A 25315-nucleotide genomic window follows, 5' to 3' on the forward strand; every position below is an offset into this window, starting at 1 on the left:
TCAGCAAAAGTAGCCTTTATCAAGCTGTGATTTTGGACTGCTTGTATTTACATCCTGGGCTGGCTGCCTGGGCAACCACAGGCACAGAAGTTGAACCCCGGTGCTGTCTCACATCCTTTCTATATAAATATATATATATATATATATATATATATGTGTATATATATATATATATGTGTATATATATATATATATATATATATATATAGCAACAGAAGAATGCAGCAGCACACTGCCAGCACAAGGATATAGGTGAAACATGAAAATTTAGTTAAAACATGGAGAGCTATACAGCTATGGTGTAATAGATGCAAATGTGAAACTATGAGATAGTGAGGCACTTAGCTCGCAAATTTGTCTCCGCCGGCGGTCAAATAGCTTGGACCGTCCCACCGCGATAAGGTAGCCTCCTTGGGACGGACCCTACACTGTGAATATGCCTCTGTGTGAACAGTTCAGTAAGCATGGCAGGATCTGGAACATCCAAGACACCTTATATATACACCTGATAGAGGTGGGTGGGGTGCAAGGCCAACATGGAGGTAGCCACTCCCCCGTATGTGCAATACAGACAAAGAATAAGTCAGCCAGCACTTTAGTTGATACCAAACTATTATATGGACCTGGCCTACAGGTGCACGCTACTAGGCTAGATATACAGCAACAGAAGAATGCAGCAGCACACTGCCAGCACAAGGATATAGGTGCAACATGAATATGTAGTTAAAACATGGAGACTATACAGCTATGGTGTAATAGATGCAAATGTGAAACTATGAAATAGTGAGGCACTTAGCTCGCAAATTTGTCTCCGCCGGCGGTCAAATAGCTTGGACCGTCCCACCGCGATAAGGTAGCCTCCTGGGACGGACCCTACACTGTGTATATGCCTCTGTGTGAACAATTCAGTAAGCATGGCAGGATCTGGAACATCTATATACACACACACACACACATATATGTGTATATATATATAGATATTTAACTTTTAATAACTGACCACTAGGGGTCTCCCTACATGTCCCGGCTCATTGATTTCGGACTCATGCAGGCCTGGCAGCACGAGTCCGAACTCTCAGTGCAGCCGGGACATTGAAAAGCACAGCGCAGCTCCCTGACGGTCATTCAGACAGGCGGGAGCAGCGCTGTGCATGGCAGCACCCCTACCCTTGTGATTTAAAGCAGGACGGCAGATTGTGGGGCTGAGAACCCCCATCGTGGTTATAAGGACAGCAGCGGCAGGAGGATCACGGGGCTGACAGCACCCGTCTAATGGAGGGTTCCAATTTATTGGGTGTGTATTAACGGATGAGATTTCTGGTAAAAACCACATATAGAGATACAAAGAAGGAGATCTTTTGCGCTACGGAGATCTCATACACTCTACACAACTACTTTACACTCCTAGTAGCTACCTGAGGGTCGTGGCCATGAAGAGACAGTTTACAATGCTGCCACGCCTCATCTGATATGACCATATGGTAACAAGACAATGGCTACCCATGACGAGTCTATGTACCCAGCTTTCCCGATGCAGAAGTTACATCTAATATGATCTTGGAATCATATAAATGGATTCTCATTTGATTGAGACCTATTTTAATATGTGAACGAAATTATACCAGTAATATATAATACTAAAACACTGGCAGACTGCAACCGCCGGCTTAGCTTCACACCATTCGGCCCAGTCCGTGCTCGTCCCGTTGCTGCTCCTGGCTCTGCCCATAGGGTACGTGCACACTTCTTTCCTGCCTCTTAACCCCTTAAGGACTCAGGGTTTTTCCGTTTTTGCACTTTCGTTTTTTCCTCCTTACCTTTTAAAAATCATAACCCTTTCAATTTTCCACCTAAAAATCCATATTATGGCTTATTTTTTGCGTCACCAATTCTACTTTGCAGTGACATTAGTCATTTTACCCAAAAATGCACGGCGAAACGGAAAAAAAATCATTGTGCGACAAAATCGGAAAAAAAACGCCATTTTGTAACTTTTGGGGGCTTCCGTTTCTACGCAGTGCATATTTAGGTAAAAATTACACCTTATTATTCTGTAGGTCCATACGGTTAAAATGATACCCTACTTATATCGGTTTGATTTTGTCGCACTTCTGGAAAAAATCATAACTACATGCAGGAAAATTTAAACGTTTAAAAATGTCATCTTCTGACCCCTATAACTTTTTTATTTTTCCACGTACAGGGCGGTATGAGGGCTCATTTTTTGCGCCGTGATCTGAAGTTTTTATCGATATGATTTTTGTTTTGATCGGACTTTTTGATCACTTTTTATTCATTTTTTTAATGGTATAAAAAGTGACCAAAATACCCTTTTTTGGAATTTGGAATTTTTTTGCGCGTACGCCATTGACCGTGCGGTTTAATTAATTATATATTTTTATAGTTCGGACATTTACGCATGTGGCGATACCACATATGTTTATTAATTTTCTTTTTTTACACTTTTATTTTTTTTATGGGAAAAGGGGGGTGATTCAAACTTTTATTAGGGAAGGGGTTAAATGACCTTTATTAACACTTTTTTTTTACATTTTTTTTGCAGTGTTATAGGTCCCATAGGGACCTATAACACTGCACACACTGATCTCTTATACTGATCATTATTATCCCATAGGGACCTATAACACTACACACACTGATCTCCTATGCTGATCACTGGCGTGTATTAACACGCCTGTGATCAGCATTATCGGCGCTTGACTGCTCCTGCATGGATCTCAGGCACGGAGCAGTCATTCGTCGATCGGACACCCAGGAGGCAGGTAAGGGCCCTCCCGGTGTCCGATCAGCTGTTCGGGACGCCGCGATTTCACCGCGGCGGTCCCGAACAGCCCGGCTGAGCAGCCGGGATACTTTCAGTTTCACTTTAGAAGCGGCGGTCAGCTTTGACCGCCGCTTCTAAAGGGTTAATACCGCACATCGCCGCGATCGGCGATGTGTGGTATTAGCCGCGGGTCCCGGCCGTTTATGAGCGCCGGGACCGAAGCGATATGATGCAGGATCGCAGCGCGATCCTGCTTCATATCGCGGGAGCCGGCGAAGGACGTAAATATACGTCCTGCGTCGTTAAGGGGTTAAAGAGCCAGCGCCTCAACCCAAATCAATCCAAATACAATCTCTATCTAGTGCCTGCTCTGTAAGGAGGCTTCATCAGCTCAACCCTACCTGAGCAAAGGTTTCTGGCTTGTTAGAGTTCCCGTGAAGGTGTTCATGTGTATGCAGTGGCGTTTCTGTGTATGACCCTGACAGTTTTCCTAACCTCATCTCTGCCTGCTGTTTGTATCCTGCTGCCTACAGTGGGGATCAAAAGTTTGGGCACCCCAGGTAAACATTTGTATTAATGTGCATAAAGAAGCCAAGGAAAGATGGAAAAATCTCCAAAAGGCATCAAATTACAGATTAGACATTCTTATAATATGTCAACAAAAGTTAGACTTTATTTCCATCATTTACACTTTCACAATAACAGAAAACAAAAAAAAAATGGCGTCTGCAAAAGTCTAGGCACCCTGCAGAATTATAGCATGCATGCCCCCTTTGCAAAGCTGAGACCTGCCAGTGTCATGGATTGTTCTCAATCATCATCTGGGAAGACCAGGTGATGTCAATCTCAAAGGTTTTAAATGCCCAGACTCATCTGACCTTGCCCCAACAATCAGCACCATGGGTTCTTCTAAGCAGTTGTCTAGAAATCTGAAAATAGTTGATGCTCACAAAGCTGAAGAAGGCTATAAGAAGATAGCAAAACGTTTTCAGATGTCAATACCCTCTGTTCGGAATGTAATTAAGAAATGGCAGTCATCAGGAGCAGTGGAAGTTAAAGCAAGATCTGGAAGACCAAGAAACATATCAGACAGAACAGCTCGCAGGATTGTGAGAAAAACTATTCAAACCCCACGTTTGACTGCACAATCCCTCCAGAAAGATCTGGCAGACACTGGATTTGTGGTACACTATTCCACTATAAAGAGATACTTGTACAAATATGGTCTTCATGGAAGAGTCATCAGAAGAAAACCTCTTCTACGTCCTCACCACAAAAAATCAGCGTTGGAACTTTGCAAATTAACATATAGGCAAGCCTGATGCATTTTGGAAACAAGTTCTGTGGACCGATGAGGTTAAAATTGAACTTTTTGGCCGGAAGGTACGTTTGGAGAAGAAGGGGAACAGAATTTAATGAAAAGAACCTCTGTCCAACTGTTAAGCATGGGGGTGGATCAATCATGCTTTGGGGTTGTATTGCAGCCAGTGGCACAAGGAACATCTCACAAGTAGAAAGAAAAATGTATTCAATAAAGTTTCAGCAAATTTTGGATGCTAACTTGTTGCCATCTGTGAAAAAGCTGAAGTTAAAGAGAGGATGGCTTCTACAAATGGATAATGATCCTAAACACACCTCGAAATCCACGGGGGATTACATCAAGAGGTGAAAACTGAAGGTTTTGCCATGGCCTTCACAATCTCCTGACCTCAAAATAATTGAAAATCTATGGATAGACCTTAAAAGAGCAATGCGTGACAGACAGCCCAGAAATCTCAAAGAACTGGAAGACTTTTGTAAGGAAGAATGGGCAAAGATACCTCAAACAAGAATTGAAAGGCTCTTGGCTGGCTACAAAAAGTGTTAACAATACAGGAATTTAGGTGCACTACTGTGGTAGATGTATACAATGACATTGGCTATCCCTCAACACTGATGTTAAAATTGAGACATTCGCCAGTATATCCTTATATGAAGGACATACCAGAGCCCGCACACCAACGCCAAGGTTTCTCAAATGGCAAGGGACATAGCGTGCGTGATAAGCAAAACAGGGACCAGTAGGCAATTACGGCAGCATTACATCGACTCACAGAGTCCTCCCAGGTACCCTCCAGCGTGGCTATACACACAAACAATGGAGGATGGAGGCAAACTGCAAGCACCACCTAAGTTGGCTAATATAGGTGCATGGCCTCACAGGTGCTACCTTGATGCTGCCTAGAAAATGTTCAAGGCGCATTACATATGGAGTTTACACACCTCGAAGTATAAAATTTCAACAACAACAAAAAACGTGGTCTCAAAGGGCAGGAGGTGCTCAACCCCAAAAAGCGTTTACAAGCTTTGATACTTGCCAAAGGGGGCAGTACAAGATATTAACTCTGCAGGGTGCCCAAACTTTTGCAGACGTCTTTTTTTTTTTTTCTGTTATTTTCAAAGTGTAAATGATGGAAATAAAATCTAACTTTTGTTGACATATTATAAGAATCTCTAATCTGTAATTTGATGCCTTTTGGAGATTTTTCCATCTTTCCTTGGCTTCTTTATGCACATTAATACAGATTTTTACCTGGGGTGCCCAAACTTTTCATCCCCACTGTACCTATGTTGGGCTTTAGCCTATCCCCAAATTCTGTGCTGCCTGCCCTGACCCGTTGCATGATAACGGCCTACATACCTACCGTACAAGGCTTAGACCTTGGACTACACTCGGCTTCTGCCTAACCCCCTAAGTGCTTTTTGGCCTGGAACTCTAGCTGCCACCTATACTGGGACCAGAAGTAGGGACTTGGTGGCACAGTGGGCCTACATTTGATAGTCATTACACACCCTGTACAATTATTAAAGTGTTAAAACCACAAAACCTACTTCATTTCATTGGATAGGAGACTCTCTTGCAGGGTGGTATACAGGTGGTACAATTGCCTCTTATAAAATGATTGATTTCAAAAATAGAAAGTGTCCTAAATAAAAAAAATGAACACAATATGTGGGATCTATGCTGGGACATTTATTAGTAATTTCATACATTATACAATCCTAATGCCTAATCCTAAAGACGCAAAACGGACTAAACCGTATGATGCGTTTGACATAGGGTTTACAATGTTAAGTCAATGCATGCGGTTTTCTATATGGTTCCGTATGTTTTTTAAATTGAAACCGTATACGGGAACTGTATAGCAAAAACGTGGTGTGCATGCAGCCTTAGTAAGTGCGGTAAAACAGAAACTCTTCAGTATTGATGCCAAGACTTAGGCTCCTTTCATACTGACGTTTGTGCCCGTCAGTGTACCGGCCGTTAGGAAGATAGTGGGAGAAAAATTAGTGCACGTCACGTCTTTTTCTCCCGCTATCATAACGTGACTTATAATGGACAATAGAGGAATCTCATTCGAGTGAATGGGATCCTCTTTGCCCGTTATTACTCCCGTTTTGCTCCGTTACAATAACGAATGTTAATGGCAGACAAAAGTAGAAAAGATTAAAAAAAGCCATTAACGTCCGTTTGTAACGGAGCAACAGTATAGTGTGAAAGGAGCCTAAGTGTCATGTGGACCCGAAATGCATCAGAGTTCCTGTTGATTTTGACCCGAAAAAACAAAAACAGCTCTCGCCCTCTTTCCTGTATTCCTCTGCATGGATAGTCAGGAGCGATGGCCTACAATCATTCAACAAAATGAGAGTAGCAATAAGTTTATTAAGACATTATCCATGTGACATGGAACAGAGGCCTGACGCGTTTCGGTTAGGATCTCAATCACAGACCACTAAGGTCGTAACTGTTCCATGTCACATGGATGATGTTTGAAAAGTCTTTAAAGGGATATTTCGGCCAAAGACATCTTATCCCCTATACTAAGTATAGGGGATAAGATGTCTGATCGCAGGGGCACCCCGGGGGCCTGATCACCGCTGAGACCCCCTGTGATCTCCATGCAGCACCCGCATTCTATGATGGGATCCTGCTCATGTCTCAGAAACCTCTGTGTTTCCCGGGACTGGAGACGTGACGTCACGCCATGTCCCCTCGTGACGTCACATCCCCTCCATTCATGTGTATGGGAGGGGGCGTGACGCCCCGTCCCATAGATATGAATGGAGGGGATGTGACATCACGAGGGGACGTGGCGTGACGTGACGTCACGTCTCCAGTCCCGGAAACACAGCGGTTTCCTAGACTGGAGAAGCAGCCCGGAATAGAATGCGGGTGCTGCACGGAGATCATAGGGGGGCCCCCCGCGATCAGACATCTTATCCCCTATACTTAGGATAGGGGATAAGATGTCTTTGGCCGAAATACCCCTTTAACTCCCTAACTACCACGGATGTAAATGTACTTCCTGGTGCGGCGGTGCTTCGCTCACCAGGACGTACATTTAGGTCCTGTACATGACTGCAAGTATCGGAGCGAAGATCGGGTCATGTGCGGCAGGTCCCGGTTGCTGATAGCAGCCAGGGAACCGCCGGTAATGGCCGACATCCTCGATCGTGCAGATTTCTGACATTAACCCCTCAGATGCCATGATCAATACAGATCACCACATCTGCTGCAGTTCGGCTACATTTTATGCTGATCTGATCGCTCGTGGCACGGCTGCAGGGATCAGATCTGCTAACATAGCAGACGGAGGTCCCCTCACCTGCCTCCGCTGCCTTCCCGGCTTCTTCTGCTCTGGTCCGACATCGAGCAGACCAGAGCAGAAGATCGCCGATAACACTGATCAGTGCTATGCATCAAGTGATTGCTATAAATAGTCCCCCATGGGGACTATTAAAGTGTAAATAAAAAGGTTAAAAAAAATAGTTTAAAAAAAGTTAAGAAAATGTGAAAATCTCCTCCCCCAATAAAAATTTAAAATGTCCCTTTTTCCCATTTTACCCCCAAAAAGTGTAAAAAAGATAAATTACATATTTGGTATCGCCGCGTGCGTAAATATCCGAACTATTAAAATATAATGTTAATGATCCCGTACAGTGAACGGCGTGAACTTGAAAAAAGTCTAAAATTGCTGCTTTTTTTTTAAATTAAAAATAAATAAAAATAAAAAAATGGATAAAAGTTTTATATCAATAAAAGGTACAGATCATGGCGCAAAAAATGAGCCCTCATACCGCCGCTTATACGGAAAAAATGAAAACGTTAGGTTGTCAAAAGAGGGATTTTAAACTTACTAATTTGGTTAAAAAGTATTTTTTTTTTTTTTTTTAAGCGCAACAATAATAGAAATGTATGTAATCATGGGTATCATTTTAATCGTATTGACCCACAGAATAAAGAACACATACCTGAAAACGAAACGGCGTGAAAACGAAGCCTTCCAAAATTTGCTAAATTGCGGTTTTCTTTTTAATTTCCCCACACAAATAGTATTTTTTTGGTTGCGTCATACATTTTATGGTAAAATGAGTGATGTCATTACAAAGGACAACTGGTCGTGCAAAAAAACAAGCCCTCATACTAGTCTGTGGATGAAAATATAAAAAGAGTTACAATTTTTAGAAGGCGAGGAGGAAAAAACGAAAATGCAAAAATAAAATTGTCCTGGTCCTTAACCTGTTTAGGACACAGGGCGTATGCATACGCCCTGCATCCCGAGTCCTTAAGGACTGAGGGCGTATGGATACGCCCGTGGGAATTCCAGTCCCTGCCGGTAGCCGGTTGGGGACCGGATCGGGATGCCTGCTGAAATCATTCAGCAGGCATCCCGGCACATCGCCCAGGGGGTCCTGAGACCCCCCATGTCGGCGATCGGAGAAAATCGCATGTCAATTCAGACATGCTATTTTCTCCAATTCCGGGCTGATCGGGTCTCTGGTGACCCGATCACCCGGAAAATAGGGCTGATTGGAGTTGTCAGCGACAGCCCCGATCAGCCTAGGGGATAGGAGTGAGGTCGCAGAGCTGCGATCTCCTCCTATCCCCTGCCATTAGCAGAACGGAGTTCTGATCAATGGCAGCGCAGGACAGGAGGTTGCCATGGCAACCCCCTTTCTGCCCGCCCCTGGATTTCGAGGGGATTGTGGGAAGAAGATGGAGGCCGTAACTGCAGGAAAATATGCCTGGGGACCCGGGATCTTCGCTGGAGACTGCTGGATCCTGGCTCAGGTAGGGAATCGTCGGTGGGGGGGGAATTGAAGGTGAAAGTAAAGCGATCTTTACTGTGGCAACCACTAGGAAGGCCAAACTGCGACTCCCAGCATGCCTAGACAGCCTCTGGGAATGCTGGGAGTTGTAGTTTTGCAACATCTGGAGGGTCACAGTTTGGAGACCACTGTTACAGTGGTGCCCAAACGGTAGCCCTCCAGATGTTGCCAAACTACAACTCTCAGCATGCCTAGACTGCCCAGGCATGCTGGGAGTTGTAGTTCTGTAACATCTGTCCCTTCAGATTTAGCAATTTTCATGAATTTTTTGAAAATTGCTGCTCTACTTTGAAGCCCTCTAATTTTTTCAAAAAGCTAAAATGTCCATTTTATGATGCCAACATAAAGTGGACATATTGTATTTGTGAAGAAAAATAAAATTTATTGTGAATATCCATTTTCCTTACAAGTAGAGAGCTTCAAAGTTAGAAAAATGCTAAATTTTAAAAATTTTCATGAAATTTTGGGATTTTTCACCAAAAAAGGATGCAAGTAATGCCGAAAATTTACCATCAAAATAAAGTAGAATATGTCATGAAAAAACGATCTCAGAATCAGACTATTTGGTAAAAGCGTTTTCGCGTTATTAATTCATAAGGCGATGGTGGTCAGAATTGCGAAAAAGGGCTCAGTCCTTAAGGTGAAAAAGGGCTGCGTTCTTAAGGGGTTAAGGTCAAAATGGTCTTGGTCCTTAAGGGGTTAAATAAAAGATGATCATTTTATCTGGATCTGTACTGCTGGATTTGCTGCTATGTTTTTGTTCTAAATAAGACGGGTTGAAAAAAATAATAATTATATATTAGTGGGTTAAATTTTTCCCACCTTCTGATCATTAAAATATTTTTCCTATGCTCAATATGATTTTTTAAGTTGATTTAGAGCTGACTTGTGGTTACAAACTTTCAACATATGGTTCATGATAATGGCTTCTCCTCTGTGTGGGTTTTCTGGTGTTCAACAAGATGTCCTTTCCTTAAGAAACGTTTCCCACACACTGGACATGAAAACTCCCCTGTGTGAGTTCTTTGATGTTCAATAAGAGTTTTTTTTAAGGTATAAGATTTCCCACATTCTGAACATTTAAATGGCCTCTCCCCTGTGTGAATTCTATGATGCTCTATAAGTAATGATTTACGAGTAAAACATTTCCCACATTCTTGGCACAAAAATGGCTTCTCCCCTGTATGAATTTTCTCATGTTGAATAAGTATTGATTTACGAGTAAAAGATTTGTCACATTCTGGACATGGAAACGGCCTCTTTCCTGTGTGAGTTTTTTGATGTTGTACAAGTATTGATTTTGAAGTAAAAGATTTCCCACATTCCAGGCAGAAAAATGGCTTCTCCCCTGTGTGAATTCTCAGATGTTGGACAAGAGATGATTTCTGAGTAAAACATTTTTCGCATTCTGTGCATTGTAATGACTTCTCCCCTGTGTGAATTCTTTGATGTTGAACAAGAGATGATTTGAGAATAAAACATTTCCCACATTCTGAACATGAATATGGCTTCTCCCCTGTGTGAGTTATTTGATGTTTATTCAGAAGTGATTTCAGAGCAAAACATTTCCCACATTCTAAACATGGATATGGCTTTTCTCCTGTGTGAATTCTATTATGTTCAATGAGTTGTGAATTCAAATTGAAACATTTCCCACATTCTGAGCATATAAATGGCTTCTCTCCTGTGTGAAATTTATGATGTTCAAGAAGACTTGCTTTCCTTGAGAAGCACTTTTCACATTCTGGGCATGGAAATGGCTTCTCTGTTAAGTGAGTTCTTTGATGATTCACAAGATGTATTTTCTGAGTAAAACATTTCTTACATTCTGGGCATGGATATGGCTTCTCCCCCGTGTGAGTTCTTTGATGTATAACAAGTTGCGATTTCAGAATAAAACTTTTACCACATTCTGAACATGAAAATGGCTTCTCCCCCGTATGAATTCTCTGATGTTCAACAAGACTTAAATTTCTTGAGAAACTCCTCCCACATTCTGGGCATGGAAATGGTCTCTCCCCTGTGTGAACTCTCACATGTGAAATAAGGTCCGATTTCCAAGTAAAACATTTCCCACATTCTGGACATGAAAACGGCTTCTGTCTGTGAGCTCTTTTATTTCCAACACCCCTTAAGCAACTTTTAATCTGTTTACCAGCCTGTGATGGATCAGAAGACATGACGGGTATAACAGGATGAGATGATAGATCTTGGCTGTGAAGGGCTGAGGGTGTATCTGGGATAATGGAATGTTCTTCATATGTATCTTGTGTGATATCATCATCTGCTTTATAATATGAAGATATAAGATTCTCCTCTGATCTCCTGGTACAAGAATCTGCCAAGAATAAAACAGAGTTTATTATTTTTTTGAGTAATAGAACCATTGTTGGATTTATTTATAGTCAGTCTTTTCGAGCAACATCCCGAACTGTATCTTTACCAGAAATTCAACAACATGGAACATTCTCACCATCCTATCGTCAGATCAGATCATACATTTCTTCAGTCATGGCTACGTCTCAACAATACTGGGAGCACTACAAACTCCAGCATATTCCAAACACTACACAATTAGATCCAGGTATCTCTTTGTCGCTAGTCTAATATAATGGCTCTAAAACCATTTTGTACTTGAGTATATTGGAGTCATTGGGGGAGATTTATCAAAACCTGCCCAGAGAAAAAGTTGCCCATAGCAACCAATCAGATCGCTTCTGAAGGCCTATGAAAACTGGAAGAAGCAATTTGATTGGTTGCTATGGGCAACTCAGCAACTTTTCCTCTGGGCAGGTTTTGATAAATCTCCCCCATTATGTTCTACCTTACACTGCACCCAGGCTCGAGTGCCAACCTACCTATTGATTCTATACAACAGAAATGACTGACAGGACACAGAACTTAAAGTGTACCTGTCATAGTGCAAAAAAAAAAAAAAAAAAAGTGATCTGTTACTCAGTACCCAATCCTGATCATGTACATATATCATGTTACATATTATGTGTCTAGGACCTATATATCCCTAACAAATAGCATTTATATGTTGCTCACTTGCTTTTTGTTCTTCCTTATGGAGGGAGCATGTCCTTTTCTTTCCCTCACTGTGGATGATTCATCTGCTCTGAGTCTGGGAGCAGCCTGGTAGTCTGCAAATTACTGCACAGTCATTTTTATGAATACATTTTCTATCCGTTCCTAATAAAGCTGGATTCTTATCAACATAGCTGACACTCTTTGTCATTCAGGAGTCAGAGAAAGCTTTGGCTGTTCAAGCATGCTGGGAGTTGTAGTTTTGCAACAGCTGGAGCTGCAGTGTTTGTAAAGCACTGTGTTAGAGCAGTGTTGCCTTTAGCTGTTGCAAAACTATAATTCCCAGCATGCCCACAATTTCTTTGTCAGTAGTTTTCCAAGAGCTGGAGGCACACAGCTGGAGAATACACAGCTCTAAAAACAGACTTTTAAAAAGATTGTACCCCCAGCTGTTGTAAAACTACAACTCTCATCATGGGAGTTGTAGTTTAGGAACAGCTGAAAGCTGTAGTGGTGCAATGGTGATCTCCTATACTGGATACCATCACACTTTACAGCCAGTATCCAGTATGCTGCAAAATACAGAGTATTCTGTCTGCATAAAGATAGATGACCCCTAGTGGTGGCTATTTTCATTTTTGATTTTTTAGTCAAATAGAATTTTTTTTAAATAAATGTATATTTAAACAAGTCATCTTATCACAGTAGTACTACAAAATGTTAAAAGTTCTTCATAATCACCGTGCCTCTTTAAAGCTACCCAGTTGAGTGTCATCTGCAAATATAGAAATTCTCCTCTGTCATCACTCTACAAGGTCATTAATAAAATATTGAAAAGAAGTGGACCCACTACTGCCCCCCTGTGGTCCCCACTTGTAACTGTCACCCAACCAGAGTAAGTTCCATTGATCCCCACCCTCTGCTTCCTATCACTGATCAGTTATAATCCATTTACATATCTCCTCCCCCAGTCCCAGAATCCTCAAAGTCCAGATATACAACATCTACAGCTTCACCCTGATCCAATCTACAGTAACCCCCCGACATGCGATGGCCCCGACATCAGAGGCCATCGCATGTCGATGTCAGCATCGACATACGATGCTTTTATATGTCGGGGCCATCGCATTAACTGCTATCAGACAGCGTAAAATGCTTAAGCTGCTGTCGGAAAGCAGTTTAAGCATCCCGGACAGGCTCACTTACCTATCCGCGCTGCTCCGTGTCCTCTTCGCGATCCTCCGGCGTCTTTTGCATCTTCTCCGGCGTCCGGGCCTCGCTTTCCGGTGTCATTATTACGTCAGTGTGCACGCCATCCCGGCGTAGCAACATAATAACGTCACAAGAAAGCGAGGCCCGGACACCGGAGGATCCAGAAGAAGACGCCGGAGCAGTGGGACAGCATCGGGAGCCCCTGGGAGACCATCGGGAGCGGTGAGGACACGGTCCGGAGCGGCGGGGACAGGTGAGTATAAATGTACTTTTACTATTGCACGAATCCCTCAACATACGATGGATTCGACAAACGATGGGTCGTTTGAAACGAATTACCATCGTATGTTAAGGGACCACTGTATATGTCACGATGCCGGCTGGCAGGTAGTGGACCCTCTGTGCCAGAGAGGGATTGGCGTGGACCGTGCTAGTGGACCGGTTCTAAGCCACTACTGGTTTTCACCAGAGCCCGCCGCAAAGCGGGATGGTCTTGCTGCGGCGGTAGTGACCAGGTCGTATCCACTAGCAACGGCTCACCTCTCTGGCTGCTGAAGATAGGCGCGGTACAGGGGAGTAGGCAGAAGCAAGGTCGGACGTAGCAGAAGGTCGGGGCAGGCAGCAAGGATCGTAGTCAGGGGCAACGGCAGAAGGTCTGGAAACACAGGCAAGGAACACACAAGGAACGCTTTCACTGGCACTAAGGCAACAAGATCCGGCAAGGGAGTGCAAGGGAAGTGAGGTAATATAGGGAAGTGCACAGGTGATTACCCTAATTGGAACCACTGCGCCAATCAGCGGCGCAGTGGCCCTTTAAATCGCAGAGACCCGGCGCGCGCGCGCCCTAGGGAGCGGGGCCGCGCGCGCCGGGACAGAACAGACGGGGAGCGAGTCAGGTAGGGGAGCCGGGGTGCGCATCGCGAGCGGGCGCTACCCGCATCGCGAATCGCATCCCGGCTGGCAGCGGGATCGCAGCGCCCCGGGTCAGAGGACGTAACCGGAGCGCTGCAGCGGAGAGAGTGAAGCGAGCGCTCCGGGGAGGAGCGGGGACCCGGAGCGCTCGGCGTAACAGTACCCCCCCCCTTGGGTCTCCCCCTCTTCTTGGAGCCTGAGAACCTGAGGAGCAGACTTTTGTCAAGGATGTTGTCCTCAGGTTCCCAGGATCTCTCTTCAGGACCACAACCCTCCCAGTCTACTAAAAAAAAATTTTTCCCTCTGACCTTTTTGGCAGCCAAAATTTCCTTGACCGAGAAGACGTCCGAGGAGCCGGAAACAGGAGTGGGAGGAACAGATTTGGGAGAAAAACGGTTGAGGATGAGTGGTTTGAGAAGAGAGACGTGAAAGGCATTAGGGATACGAAGAGAAGGAGGAAGAAGAAGTTTATAAGAGACAGGATTAATTTGACACAAAATTTTGAAAGGACCAAGATAGCGTGGTCCCAACTTGTAGCTAGGGACACGGAAGCGGACATATTTAGCGGAGAGCCATACCTTGTCTCCAGGGGAAAAAACGGGGGGAGCTCTTCTTTTCTTATCCGCGAACCTCTTCATGCGTGAAGAAGCCTGTAAGAGAGAATTTTGGGTCTCTCTCCATATAATGGAAAGGTCACGAGAAATTTCATCCACAGCGGGCAGACCAGAGGGCAAGGGGGTAGGGAGGGGGGGAAGAGGGTGACGGCCGTACACCACGAAAAATGGGGATTTAGAGGAAGACTCAGAGACCCTGAAGTTATACGAGAATTCGGCCCATGGAAGGAGATCTGCCCAGTCATCCTGGCGGGAGGAAACAAAATGTCGCAAATAATCACCCAAGATCTGGTTAATTCTTTCTACTTGTCCATTGGACTGGGGATGATATGCAGAGGAAAAATTTAATTTAATCTTGAGTTGTTTACAGAGAGCCCTCCAGAATTTAGACACGAATTGGACACCTCTATCCGAGACAATCTGCGTAGGCAACCCGTGAAGACGAAAAATGTGTACAAAAAATTGTTTAGCCAACTGAGGCGCAGAAGGAAGACCAGGAAGAGGGATGAAATGTGCCATTTTGGAGAATCGATCAACGACCACCCAAATAACAGTGTTGCCACGGGAAGGGGGTAAATCAGTAATAAAATCCATACCAATCAGAGACCAAGGCTGTTCGGGGACAGGCAGAGGATGAAGAAAACCAGCGGGCTTCTGGCGAGGAGTCTTATCCCGGGCACAGATAGTGCAGGCTCGCACAAAGTCCACAACATCCGTCTCCAGAGTCGGCCACCAATAGAAGCGGGAGATGAGTTGCACAGATTTCTTGATGCCCGCATGACCTGCGAGATGGGAGGAGTGACCCCATTTGAGGATTCCGAGGCGTTGGCGTGGAGAAACAAAGGTCTTTCCTGGAGGAGTCTGCCTGATGGAGGCAGGAGAAGTGGAGATCAGGCAGTCAGGTGGAATGATGTGTTGCGGAGGGAGATCAACTTCTGAGGCATCCGAGGAACGAGAGAGAGCATCGGCCCTAATGTTCTTATCGGCAGGACGAAAGTGAATCTCAAAATTAAATCGGGCAAAGAACAGAGACCACCGGGCCTGGCGAGGATTCAGCCGTTGGGCAGACTGGAGGTAGGAGAGGTTCTTGTGGTCGGTGTAGATAATAACAGGAAATCTTGATCCCTCCAGCAGATGCCTCCATTCCTCAAGTGCTAATTTAATGGCTAGAAGCTCTCGATCCCCGATGGAGTAGTTCCTCTCCGCTGGAGAGAAGGTCCTAGAGAAAAAACCACAAGTGACAGCATGCCCGGAAGAATTTTTTTGTAGAAGAACAGCTCCAGCTCCCACTGAGGAGGCATCAACCTCCAATAGGAAGGGTTTGGAAGGGTCAGGTCTGGAGAGCACGGGAGCCGAAGAAAAGGCAGACTTGAGTCGTTTAAAGGCGTCTTCTGCTTGAGGAGGCCAGGACTTGGGATCAGCATTTTTTTTGGTTAAAGCCACGATAGGAGCCACAATGGTAGAAAAATGTGGAATAAATTGCCTGTAATAATTGGCGAACCCCAAAAAGCGTTGGATAGCACGGAGTCCGGAGGGGCGTGGCCAATCTAAGACGGCAGAGAGTTTGTCTGGATCCATCTGTAGTCCCTGGCCAGAGACCAAATATCCTAGAAAAGGAAGAGATTGGCATTCAAACAGACATTTCTCAATTTTGGCATAGAGTTGGTTGTCACGAAGTCTCTGAAGAACCATACGGACATGCTGGCGGTGTTCTTCTAGATTGGCAGAAAAAATTAGGATATCGTCCAGATATACAATAACACAGGAGTATAACAGATCACGAAAAATTTCATTGACAAAGTCTTGGAAGACGGCAGGGGCATTGCACAGTCCAAAGGGCATGACCAGATACTCAAAGTGTCCATCTCTGGTGTTAAATGCCGTTTTCCACTCGTCCCCCTCTCTGATGCGGATGAGGTTATAGGCGCCTCTTAAGTCCAATTTAGTGAAGATGTGGGCACCTTGGAGGCGATCAAAGAGTTCAGAGATGAGGGGTAAGGGGTAGCGGTTCTTAACCGTGATTTTATTAAGACCGCGGTAGTCAATGCAAGGACGTAGGGAGCCATCTTTTTTGGACACAAAGAAAAATCCGGCTCCGGCAGGAGAGGAGGATTTACGGATAAAGCCCTTTTTTAGATTCTCCTGGACGTATTCGGACATGGCAAGAGTCTCTGGGGCAGAGAGAGGATAAATTCTGCCCCGGGGTGGAGTAGTGCCCGGGAGGAGGTCGATAGGGCAATCATAAGGCCTGTGAGGAGGTAGAGTCTCAGCTTGTTTTTTGCAGAAAACATCCGCGAAGTCCATATAGGCCTTAGGGAGGCCGGTTACTGGAGGAACCACAGAGTTACGGCAAGGGTTACTGGGAACCGGTTTTAGACAGTTCTTGGAACAAGAGGACCCCCAACTCTTGATCTCCCCAGTGGACCAATCCAGGGTTGGGGAATGAAGTTGAAGCCAGGGAAGTCCAAGGAGAATTTCTGAGGTGCAATTGGGGAGGACCAAAAGTTCAATCCTCTCATGATGAGATCCGATGCTCATAAGAAGGGGCTCCGTGCAGAAACGTATGGTACAGTCCAATCTTTCATTATTTACACAATTGATGTAGAGGGGTCTGGCGAGACTGGTCACCGGGATGTTGAACCTGTAGACGAGAGAGGCCAAAATAAAATTTCCTGCAGATCCAGAGTCCAAGAAGGCCACCGTAGAGAAGGAGAAGGCAGAGGCAGACATCCGCACAGGCACAGTAAGACGTGGAGAAGCAGAGAAGACATCAAGGACTGTCTCACCTTTGTGCGGAGTCAGCGTACGTCTTTCCAGGCGGGGAGGACGGATAGGACAATCCCTCAGGAAGTGTTCGGTACTAGCACAGTACAGGCAGAGGTTCTCCATACGGCGTCGTGTCCTCTCTTGAGGTGTCAGGCGAGACCGGTCGACCTGCATAGCCTCCACGGCGGGAGGCACAGGAACAGATTGCAGGGGACCAGAGGAGAGAGGAGCCGAGGAGACGAAACGCCTCGTGCGAACAGAGTCCATATCTTGGCGGAGTTCCTGACGCCTTTCAGAAAAACGCATGTCAATGCGAGTGGCTAGGTGAATAAGTTCATGTAGATTAGCAGGAATTTCTCGTGCGGCCAGAACATCTTTAATGTTGCTGGATAGGCCTTTTTTGAAGGTCGCGCAGAGGGCCTCATTATTCCAGGACAATTCTGAAGCAAGTGTACGGAACTGTACGGCATACTCGCCAACGGAAGAATTACCCTGGACCAGGTTCAACAGGGCAGTCTCAGCAGAAGAGGCTCGGGCAGGTTCCTCAAAGACACTTCGGATTTCCGAGAAGAAGGAGTGTACAGAGGCAGTGACGGGGTCATTGCGGTCCCAGAGCGGTGTGGCCCATGACAGGGCTTTTCCGGACAGAAGACTGACTACGAAAGCCACCTTAGACCTTTCAGTGGGAAACAGGTCCGACATCATCTCCAGATGCAGGGAACATTGGGAAAGAAAGCCACGGCAAAACTTAGAGTCCCCATCAAATTTATCCGGTAAGGATAAGCGTATCCCAGGAGCGGCCACTCGCTGCGGAGGAGGTGCAGGAGCTGGCGGAGGAGATGACTGCTGAAGCTGTGGTAGTAACTGTTGTAGCATAACGGTCAGTTGAGACAGCTGTTGGCCTTGTTGCGCTATCTGTTGTGACTGCTGGGCGACCACCGTGGTGAGGTCAGCGACAACTGGCAGAGGAACTTCAGCGGGATCCATGGCCGGATCTACTGTCACGATGCCGGCTGGCAGGTAGTGGACCCTCTGTGCCAGAGAGGGATTGGCGTGGACCGTGCTAGTGGACCGGTTCTAAGCCACTACTGGTTTTCACCAGAGCCCGCCGCAAAGCGGGATGGTCTTGCTGCGGCGGTAGTGACCAGGTCGTATCCACTAGCAACGGCTCACCTCTCTGGCTGCTGAAGATAGGCGCGGTACAGGGGAGTAGGCAGAAGCAAGGTCGGACGTAGCAGAAGGTCGGGGCAGGCAGCAAGGATCGTAGTCAGGGGCAACGGCAGAAGGTCTGGAAACACAGGCAAGGAACACACAAGGAACGCTTTCACTGGCACTAAGGCAACAAGATCCGGCAAGGGAGTGCAAGGGAAGTGAGGTAATATAGGGAAGTGCACAGGTGATTACCCTAATTGGAACCACTGCGCCAATCAGCGGCGCAGTGGCCCTTTAAATCGCAGAGACCCGGCGCGCGCGCGCCCTAGGGAGCGGGGCCGCGCGCGCCGGGACAGAACAGACGGGGAGCGAGTCAGGTAGGGGAGCCGGGGTGCGCATCGCGAGCGGGCGCTACCCGCATCGCGAATCGCATCCCGGCTGGCAGCGGGATCGCAGCGCCCCGGGTCAGAGGACGTAACCGGAGCGCTGCAGCGGAGAGAGTGAAGCGAGCGCTCCGGGGAGGAGCGGGGACCCGGAGCGCTCGGCGTAACAGTATAACTGACCTCCTCATAGATTATCAGATTAGTCTGACAGGACAGATCCCACATTAACCCATGTTGGTGCTGTGTCTGAAGGTTATTTTCATTAAGATATTCCAGAATAGCATCTCTCAGAAAACCCTAAAAAATGTTGTCCAACAGGTGTTAAACTTACAGGCCTATAGTACCCAGGATCCATTTTTGACCCCTCTAAGCATCAGTCCTGTAGAGCAATCCCTGTCATTATAGATACATTAGGAATAAGGGTCTGTCTAGCATGATACTTAATTCCTGCAAAACCCTGGGATGGATGCCACCAGGCTTGGTGTGTTTTAATGTTACTAAGGCGGCACTGAACTTCTTGTTGGGTTAAACAGGGAGAAATTTGATGGAGAATTTACTTTATTCTGTTCCCTCTTATCTGACATTGGATTTTTCTGTGTAAATACAGTAGGGGAAATGCATTTAGTAGATTGGCCTTTTCCTCATCCTCCTCCACCATTACACCCAGATTTCTTCTTAACCCCTTAAGGACCAGGGGTTTTTCCGTTTTTGCACTTTAGTTTTTTCCTCCTTACCTTTAAAAAATCATAACTTTCAATTTTGCACCTAAAAATCCATATGATGGCTTATTTTTTGCGCCACCAATTCTACTTTGTAATGACATCAGTCATTTTACCCAAAAATATACGGCGAAACGAAGAAAAAAATCATTGTGAGTCAAAATTGAAAAAAACAAACAAACACCATTTTGTAGCTTTTGGGGGCCTCTGTTTCTACGCAGTACATTTTTTGGTAAAAATGACACCTTCTCTTTATTCTGTAGGTCCATACGATTAAAATGATCCCCTACTTATATAGGTTTGATTTTGTCGTACTTCTGAAAAAAATCATAACTACATGCAGGAAAATTTATAAGTTTAAAATTGTCATCTTCTGACCCCTATAACTTCTTTATTTTTCCGCGTATGGGGCGGTATGAGGACTAATTTTTTGTGCCGTGATCTGAAGTTTTTAGCTTTAGCTTTAGTTTTTACACGGCTTAGTTTTTGCATTGATCGGACTTTTTGATCTAGTTTTAATTCATTTTTTCATGATATAAAAAGTGACCAAAAATACACTATCTTGGACTTTGGAATTTGATATAATTCTGACATTTCCACACGCGGCGTTACCACATATGTTTATTTTTATTTACACTGTTTTTTTTTTTTAAATGGGAAAGGGGGGGGGGGTGATACAAACTTTTATTAGGGAAGGGTTTAAATTATCTTTATTCACTTTTTTTCCACTTTTTTTTTCAGTGTTATAGCTCCCATAGGGACCTATAATACTGCACACACTGATCTTTTACATTGATCACTGGTTTCTCATAGGAAACCACTGATCGATGATTCTGTTGCTTGACTGCTCATACCTGGATCTCAGGCACTGAGCAGTCATTCTACGATCGGACACCAGGAGGCAGGTAAGGGACCCTCCTGCTGTGACTCAGCTGTTCGGGCTGCTGCGATTTTGCCGCGGACATGCCGAACAGCCCCCTCAGCTAACCGGCAACGCTTTAATTTCACTTTAGATGCGGTGTTCAACTTTGAACGCCGCGTCTGAAGGGTTAATAGCGCGCGGCACCGCAATCTGTGGCACGTGCTATTAGCCACGGGTCCTGTGGCCCCGCGTTACAGAACGGGAGCGGACTCAGGACGTACCAGTACGTCCTTGTTTTTAAGAGGTGAAGGGGTACTCCGGTGGCCAATTTTTATTTTATTTTTTTAATCAACTGGTGCCAGAAAGTTCAACAGATTTGTAAATTACTTCTATTAAAAAATCTTAATCCTTCCAGTACTTATTAGCTGCTGAATACTACAGAGGAATTTTTTATCTTTTTGGAACACAGTGCTCTCTGCTGACATCATGACCACAGTGCTCTCTGCTGACATCTCTGTCCATTTTAAGAACTGTCCAGAGTAGAAGAAAATCCCCATAGCAAACATATGCTGCTGTGGACAGTTCCTAAAATGGACAGAGATGTCAGCAAAGAGCACTGTGCTTGTGATGTCAGCAGAAAGCTCTGTGTTACAAAAAGAAAAGAATTTCCCCTGAAGTACTGGAAGGATTAAGAAATTTTAATGGAAGCAATTTACAAATCTAATAGATATATCACTCACGCTAGTGGAAACTGTGGACTATCAACCCTGCTGCGTTACTCCAGTACGTTTTCCTGTAAGGCGTACAAAAATGAATAGTAAAATATAAATATAATAGGAGTACGGCCTGGGAGAAATAGCTGTGTGAAATGACAGTAGATGAAAAACAGAGGTGATGTCCTACCTTCAGATTAGTAGTGCTTCATCATACTGGAACAATGTGCATAGATTTCTGAAACATGAATGAGGATTTTGAAAATGAATAGAGGATAATGGTAGTGAAATAGTACAGTTATGTGAATGATGGTGTATACACTGGTTAAGTACCTGGAAAATAGTATAGGAATAATATTGCGGCGAATAAGTGAATAGATCCTTCTGTACAGGGCCCGTTAAGGAGTTGCTCCAGCGCTGCAAAAAGTAATACACTGGTATCTATAATTTTTGAACATGGATAGGATATAGCATCCTGTTGTGCTTGAATACCTGGAATCTGCAGATGGTCACAACAGTCTCTTTCCAGGGTAGTGGTCTCTTTCCAGGGTAGTGGTCTCTTTCCAGGGTAGCTCCGGCCAGTAGCGTCTCAACCAGCTTCCGTCCTCGTAGCAAGTAGCTCGGTGGTGTGGGCGGCTAGTAGTGATGTCACTAAGAGGGCACAGAGAGTCCACAAAGATATCGACGCGTTTCGGAAACACTCGGATTTCCTTCATCGGGATACACTATGTGGATAAGTGGCCGATATTTATAGGAGGAAGCGGACCTGAAATTAAACCCTATATGTGCTTTCCTGGGTGAGTGACTGACATAATCTGTGGTTCAGCGCCGGAATGTTGGCGTTGCAATGTCTATATAATATATATTTTTAAGATAGGAACCCAAACATTTCCATTTCTTCATTAAGTCCAAATGGAGCCATTGAATTTAGATTAAAAATCCATTTGCTTTCCGATCGGGATAATTGTGCTATAAAGTTCCCTCCTCGCCAATGTGGGGCAATTCTCTCCAAGCCAAAAAAATGGTCTCCTGTGGCTGATTGTTGGTGGAATCTATTATAGTGTACTGATAGGGGATGTCCTTCAAAACCCCGCTGAATATTAGAATAGTGTTCTTTTATTCTTGTTCCTAGTTGCCGCCTCGTTCTGCCTATGTATATTTTTTCACATGGGCAGGTAATAGCATAGATCACCCCTATAGATTTGCAAAGTATATGATTGTTCATTTTGTATTTGATTTTATCACTCTTGTTTTCTACCTCAATTGTTGGATTGGTATTTTTAGTTTTTTTACAGGCACTACATGCTTTGCACGGAAAGAAGCCTTTTTATAGTGGGTAGAAAATTGCTGCTATTGAGAGCTGGTGATTTATTAATTAATTTAATGGTGGGGGCTATTTTAATCCCGATGGTAGGGGCTTTTCTATACACAAAAGAGGGAGCCTGTGGAAGAATGTTCCCCAGTATTTTATCACTGCAGAGGACATTCCAGTAACGTTTTACTATTTTCCTAAAAGCGAAGCTTTGATTGTTGAATTGTGTTATAATGGGTATTTTTATTGTTTTTCCATATTGGTGTGTTTTTCTTGTTTTTCTTTGGATATTAATGATGTTCTATCTGTTTCCCGTATTTGTGCTTGTATTGTTTCCAAATAGGCTTTTTTATATCCTTTTGCTATGAATTTGTCCCTTAGGATAATAGCTTCCTTATCGTATTGGGTTGTATCAGTGCAGTTTCTGCGCAGTCTGAGGAACTGGCTTTTGGGTATGTTGGTTAACCAGCTTGGGAGATGGCAGCTGTCCATTCTAATAAAACTATTGCTGTCCGTTGGTTTATGATAAGTGGAGGTGGTGATTTGGTCATTTAAAATGGAAATGGTGAGATCCAGGAAATGTACAGTAGTCTGGCTATATGTGGCTGTGAAGTTTAAAAAGTATTCATTTTTATTAATGGCAGTTAAAAAAGTATCCAGGCTATCTGCTCCACCCTTCCAGATAAAAACAACATCATCGATGAACCTCCGCCAGAGGTCCGCACCAAGCTGGCCCCCCGGGAAGATGGCGGACTGGGGGCCAGCTTGGTGTGGACCTCTGGCGGAGGTTCATCGATGATGTTGTTTTTATCTGGAAGGGTGGAGCAGATAGCCTGGATACTTTTTTAACTGCCATTAATAAAAATGAATACTTTTTAAACTTCACAGCCACATATAGCCAGACTACTGTACATTTCCTGGATCTCACCATTTCCATTTTAAATGACCAAATCACCACCTCCACTTATCATAAACCAACGGACAGCAATAGTTTTATTAGAATGGACAGCTGCCATCTCCCAAGCTGGTTAACCAACATACCCAAAAGCCAGTTCCTCAGACTGCGCAGAAACTGCACTGATACAACCCAATACGATAAGGAAGCTATTATCCTAAGGGACAAATTCATAGCAAAAGGATATGAAAAAGCCTATTTGGAAACAATACAAGCACAAATACGGGAAACAGATAGAACATCATTAATATCCAAAGAAAAACAAGAAAAACACACCAATATGGAAAAACAATAAAAATACCCATTATAACACAATTCAACAATCAAAGCTTCGCTTTTTTTTTTTTTTTAACCTTTTTTATTATTTTGCAACATAATAAACTACAGAACAATAAGTATGTGCAATATTAAATAAGAATACAATAGCAGTATATAAAGAAACAAAATTATTCGAAAAAACTAAATTTATCAAGGGTATTTAGGTACTACTTACAATATCCAATGGCCTTAAAAAAAAAAAAAATAAAAAAAATAAAAAGGGGAGGGGGAGAAGGAAAAGAGAAAAAAAAAAAAAAAAAAGAAACCCTCTTGTACAGAAACTAAATTACATTAGTGTCTTATAATCCACCTGTTCCAAATCGCACTAAATTTGTCTGCTAGTCCTCTCTTTAAGTAAATCGCTTTCTCCCAAGCGACCACCTGCTCCATCTTTTTAAGAAATTGTTTTTTGCTGGGAGGAGATGAATCTTTCCACAATTGTGCTATTAGTTTCCTAGCATTGTACAAAAGTCTCCCAATAGCCACCTTTATATGAGCTGGTATGTCTAAGTTATCTAGATACCCTAGTATACAAGTTTTGAGATCCAGAGGCAGGTCAATATCCCATACAGCACCTATATATCCAATAATTTCTTCCCAATACCGCCTGATATCTAAGCAGCTCCAAAACATATGTATAATGTCCGCGGAATCTTGGAGACACCGAGGGCATTTTGAATCTTTACGGTAACCTATTTTATGAAGAAGGGCCGGGGTTCTATATGCTCTATACACAATATATAATTGAGATAGTCTCGCCCCTTCTCCAAGAGCCTGACTGGGAATATTATTGAGTACTGTTTTCCATTGTTCTTTACTGATATCCGCATCCCTCTGCCATTTCATAAAAGCTGGTACCGATTGCATTGGCCTGCCACTCGCGATAAGAAATTTATATATTTTCGAGATAAAACCCTTCTGTTTCTTCTCTTTTAATATTACATCTAGAACTAAGTCTTTTTTTGCAATTAAAGAGAAACGTTTTTGTTGTGCACTGGCCGCATGGCACAGCTGTAGATATTGAAAGAATGCATTAGCGGGAACATTGAAATCCTCCTGGAACTCTCTGAAAGAACGGAAGTTGCCAGCTTTAAACAGATCTTTTAGCCATACTACCCCTAGTCTCTTCCAGTTGTCAAAGCCTTGTAATTTTTTAATTTCTAAAAGCTGTGGATTATCCCATAAGGGAGTGTACTCATTGACTCTCCCCAACCCTCTCATATCTTTTACTTTATTCCAGACTCTATGTATTAAATTAAAGGTTGGGAGAGCTGAGTTTTTACTTTTCTTAAGTTCATCTGCTTCTAGAGCTATTATTAGATTGTTACGTAACAAAGTACTTGTTATCATAGTCATACTAGGATTAGAAGACTCCATATTGTCCCATCCCCTAAGGTGTTGGCACTGTGCTGCCAGGAAGTATATCCAGGGG

At 44.1% G+C, this 25315-nt stretch overlaps 2 protein-coding genes across 2 annotated transcripts in view; one reads left to right on the forward strand and one right to left on the reverse strand.

Annotated features, from left to right (window-relative positions):
* LOC130296495 (zinc finger protein 605-like) overlaps window positions 1–25315 on the forward strand; it is a 505889-nt gene that overhangs the window by 128285 nt on the left and 352289 nt on the right. The window lies entirely within an intron of this gene.
* LOC130299699 (oocyte zinc finger protein XlCOF7.1-like) overlaps window positions 8637–25315 on the reverse strand; it is a 78735-nt gene continuing 62056 nt past the window's right edge. The window contains exon 13 of the mRNA XM_056551486.1: window positions 8637–11273. Within this exon, the coding sequence (XP_056407461.1) occupies window positions 9850–11273 (1424 nt within the window). The 3' untranslated portion in view covers window positions 8637–9849. The remainder of the gene's footprint in view (window positions 11274–25315) is intronic.

The sequence above is a fragment of the Hyla sarda genome, chromosome 1 (genome assembly GCF_029499605.1).
Source record: "Hyla sarda isolate aHylSar1 chromosome 1, aHylSar1.hap1, whole genome shotgun sequence".
NCBI classification, from domain to species: Eukaryota; Metazoa; Chordata; class Amphibia; order Anura; family Hylidae; genus Hyla; species Hyla sarda.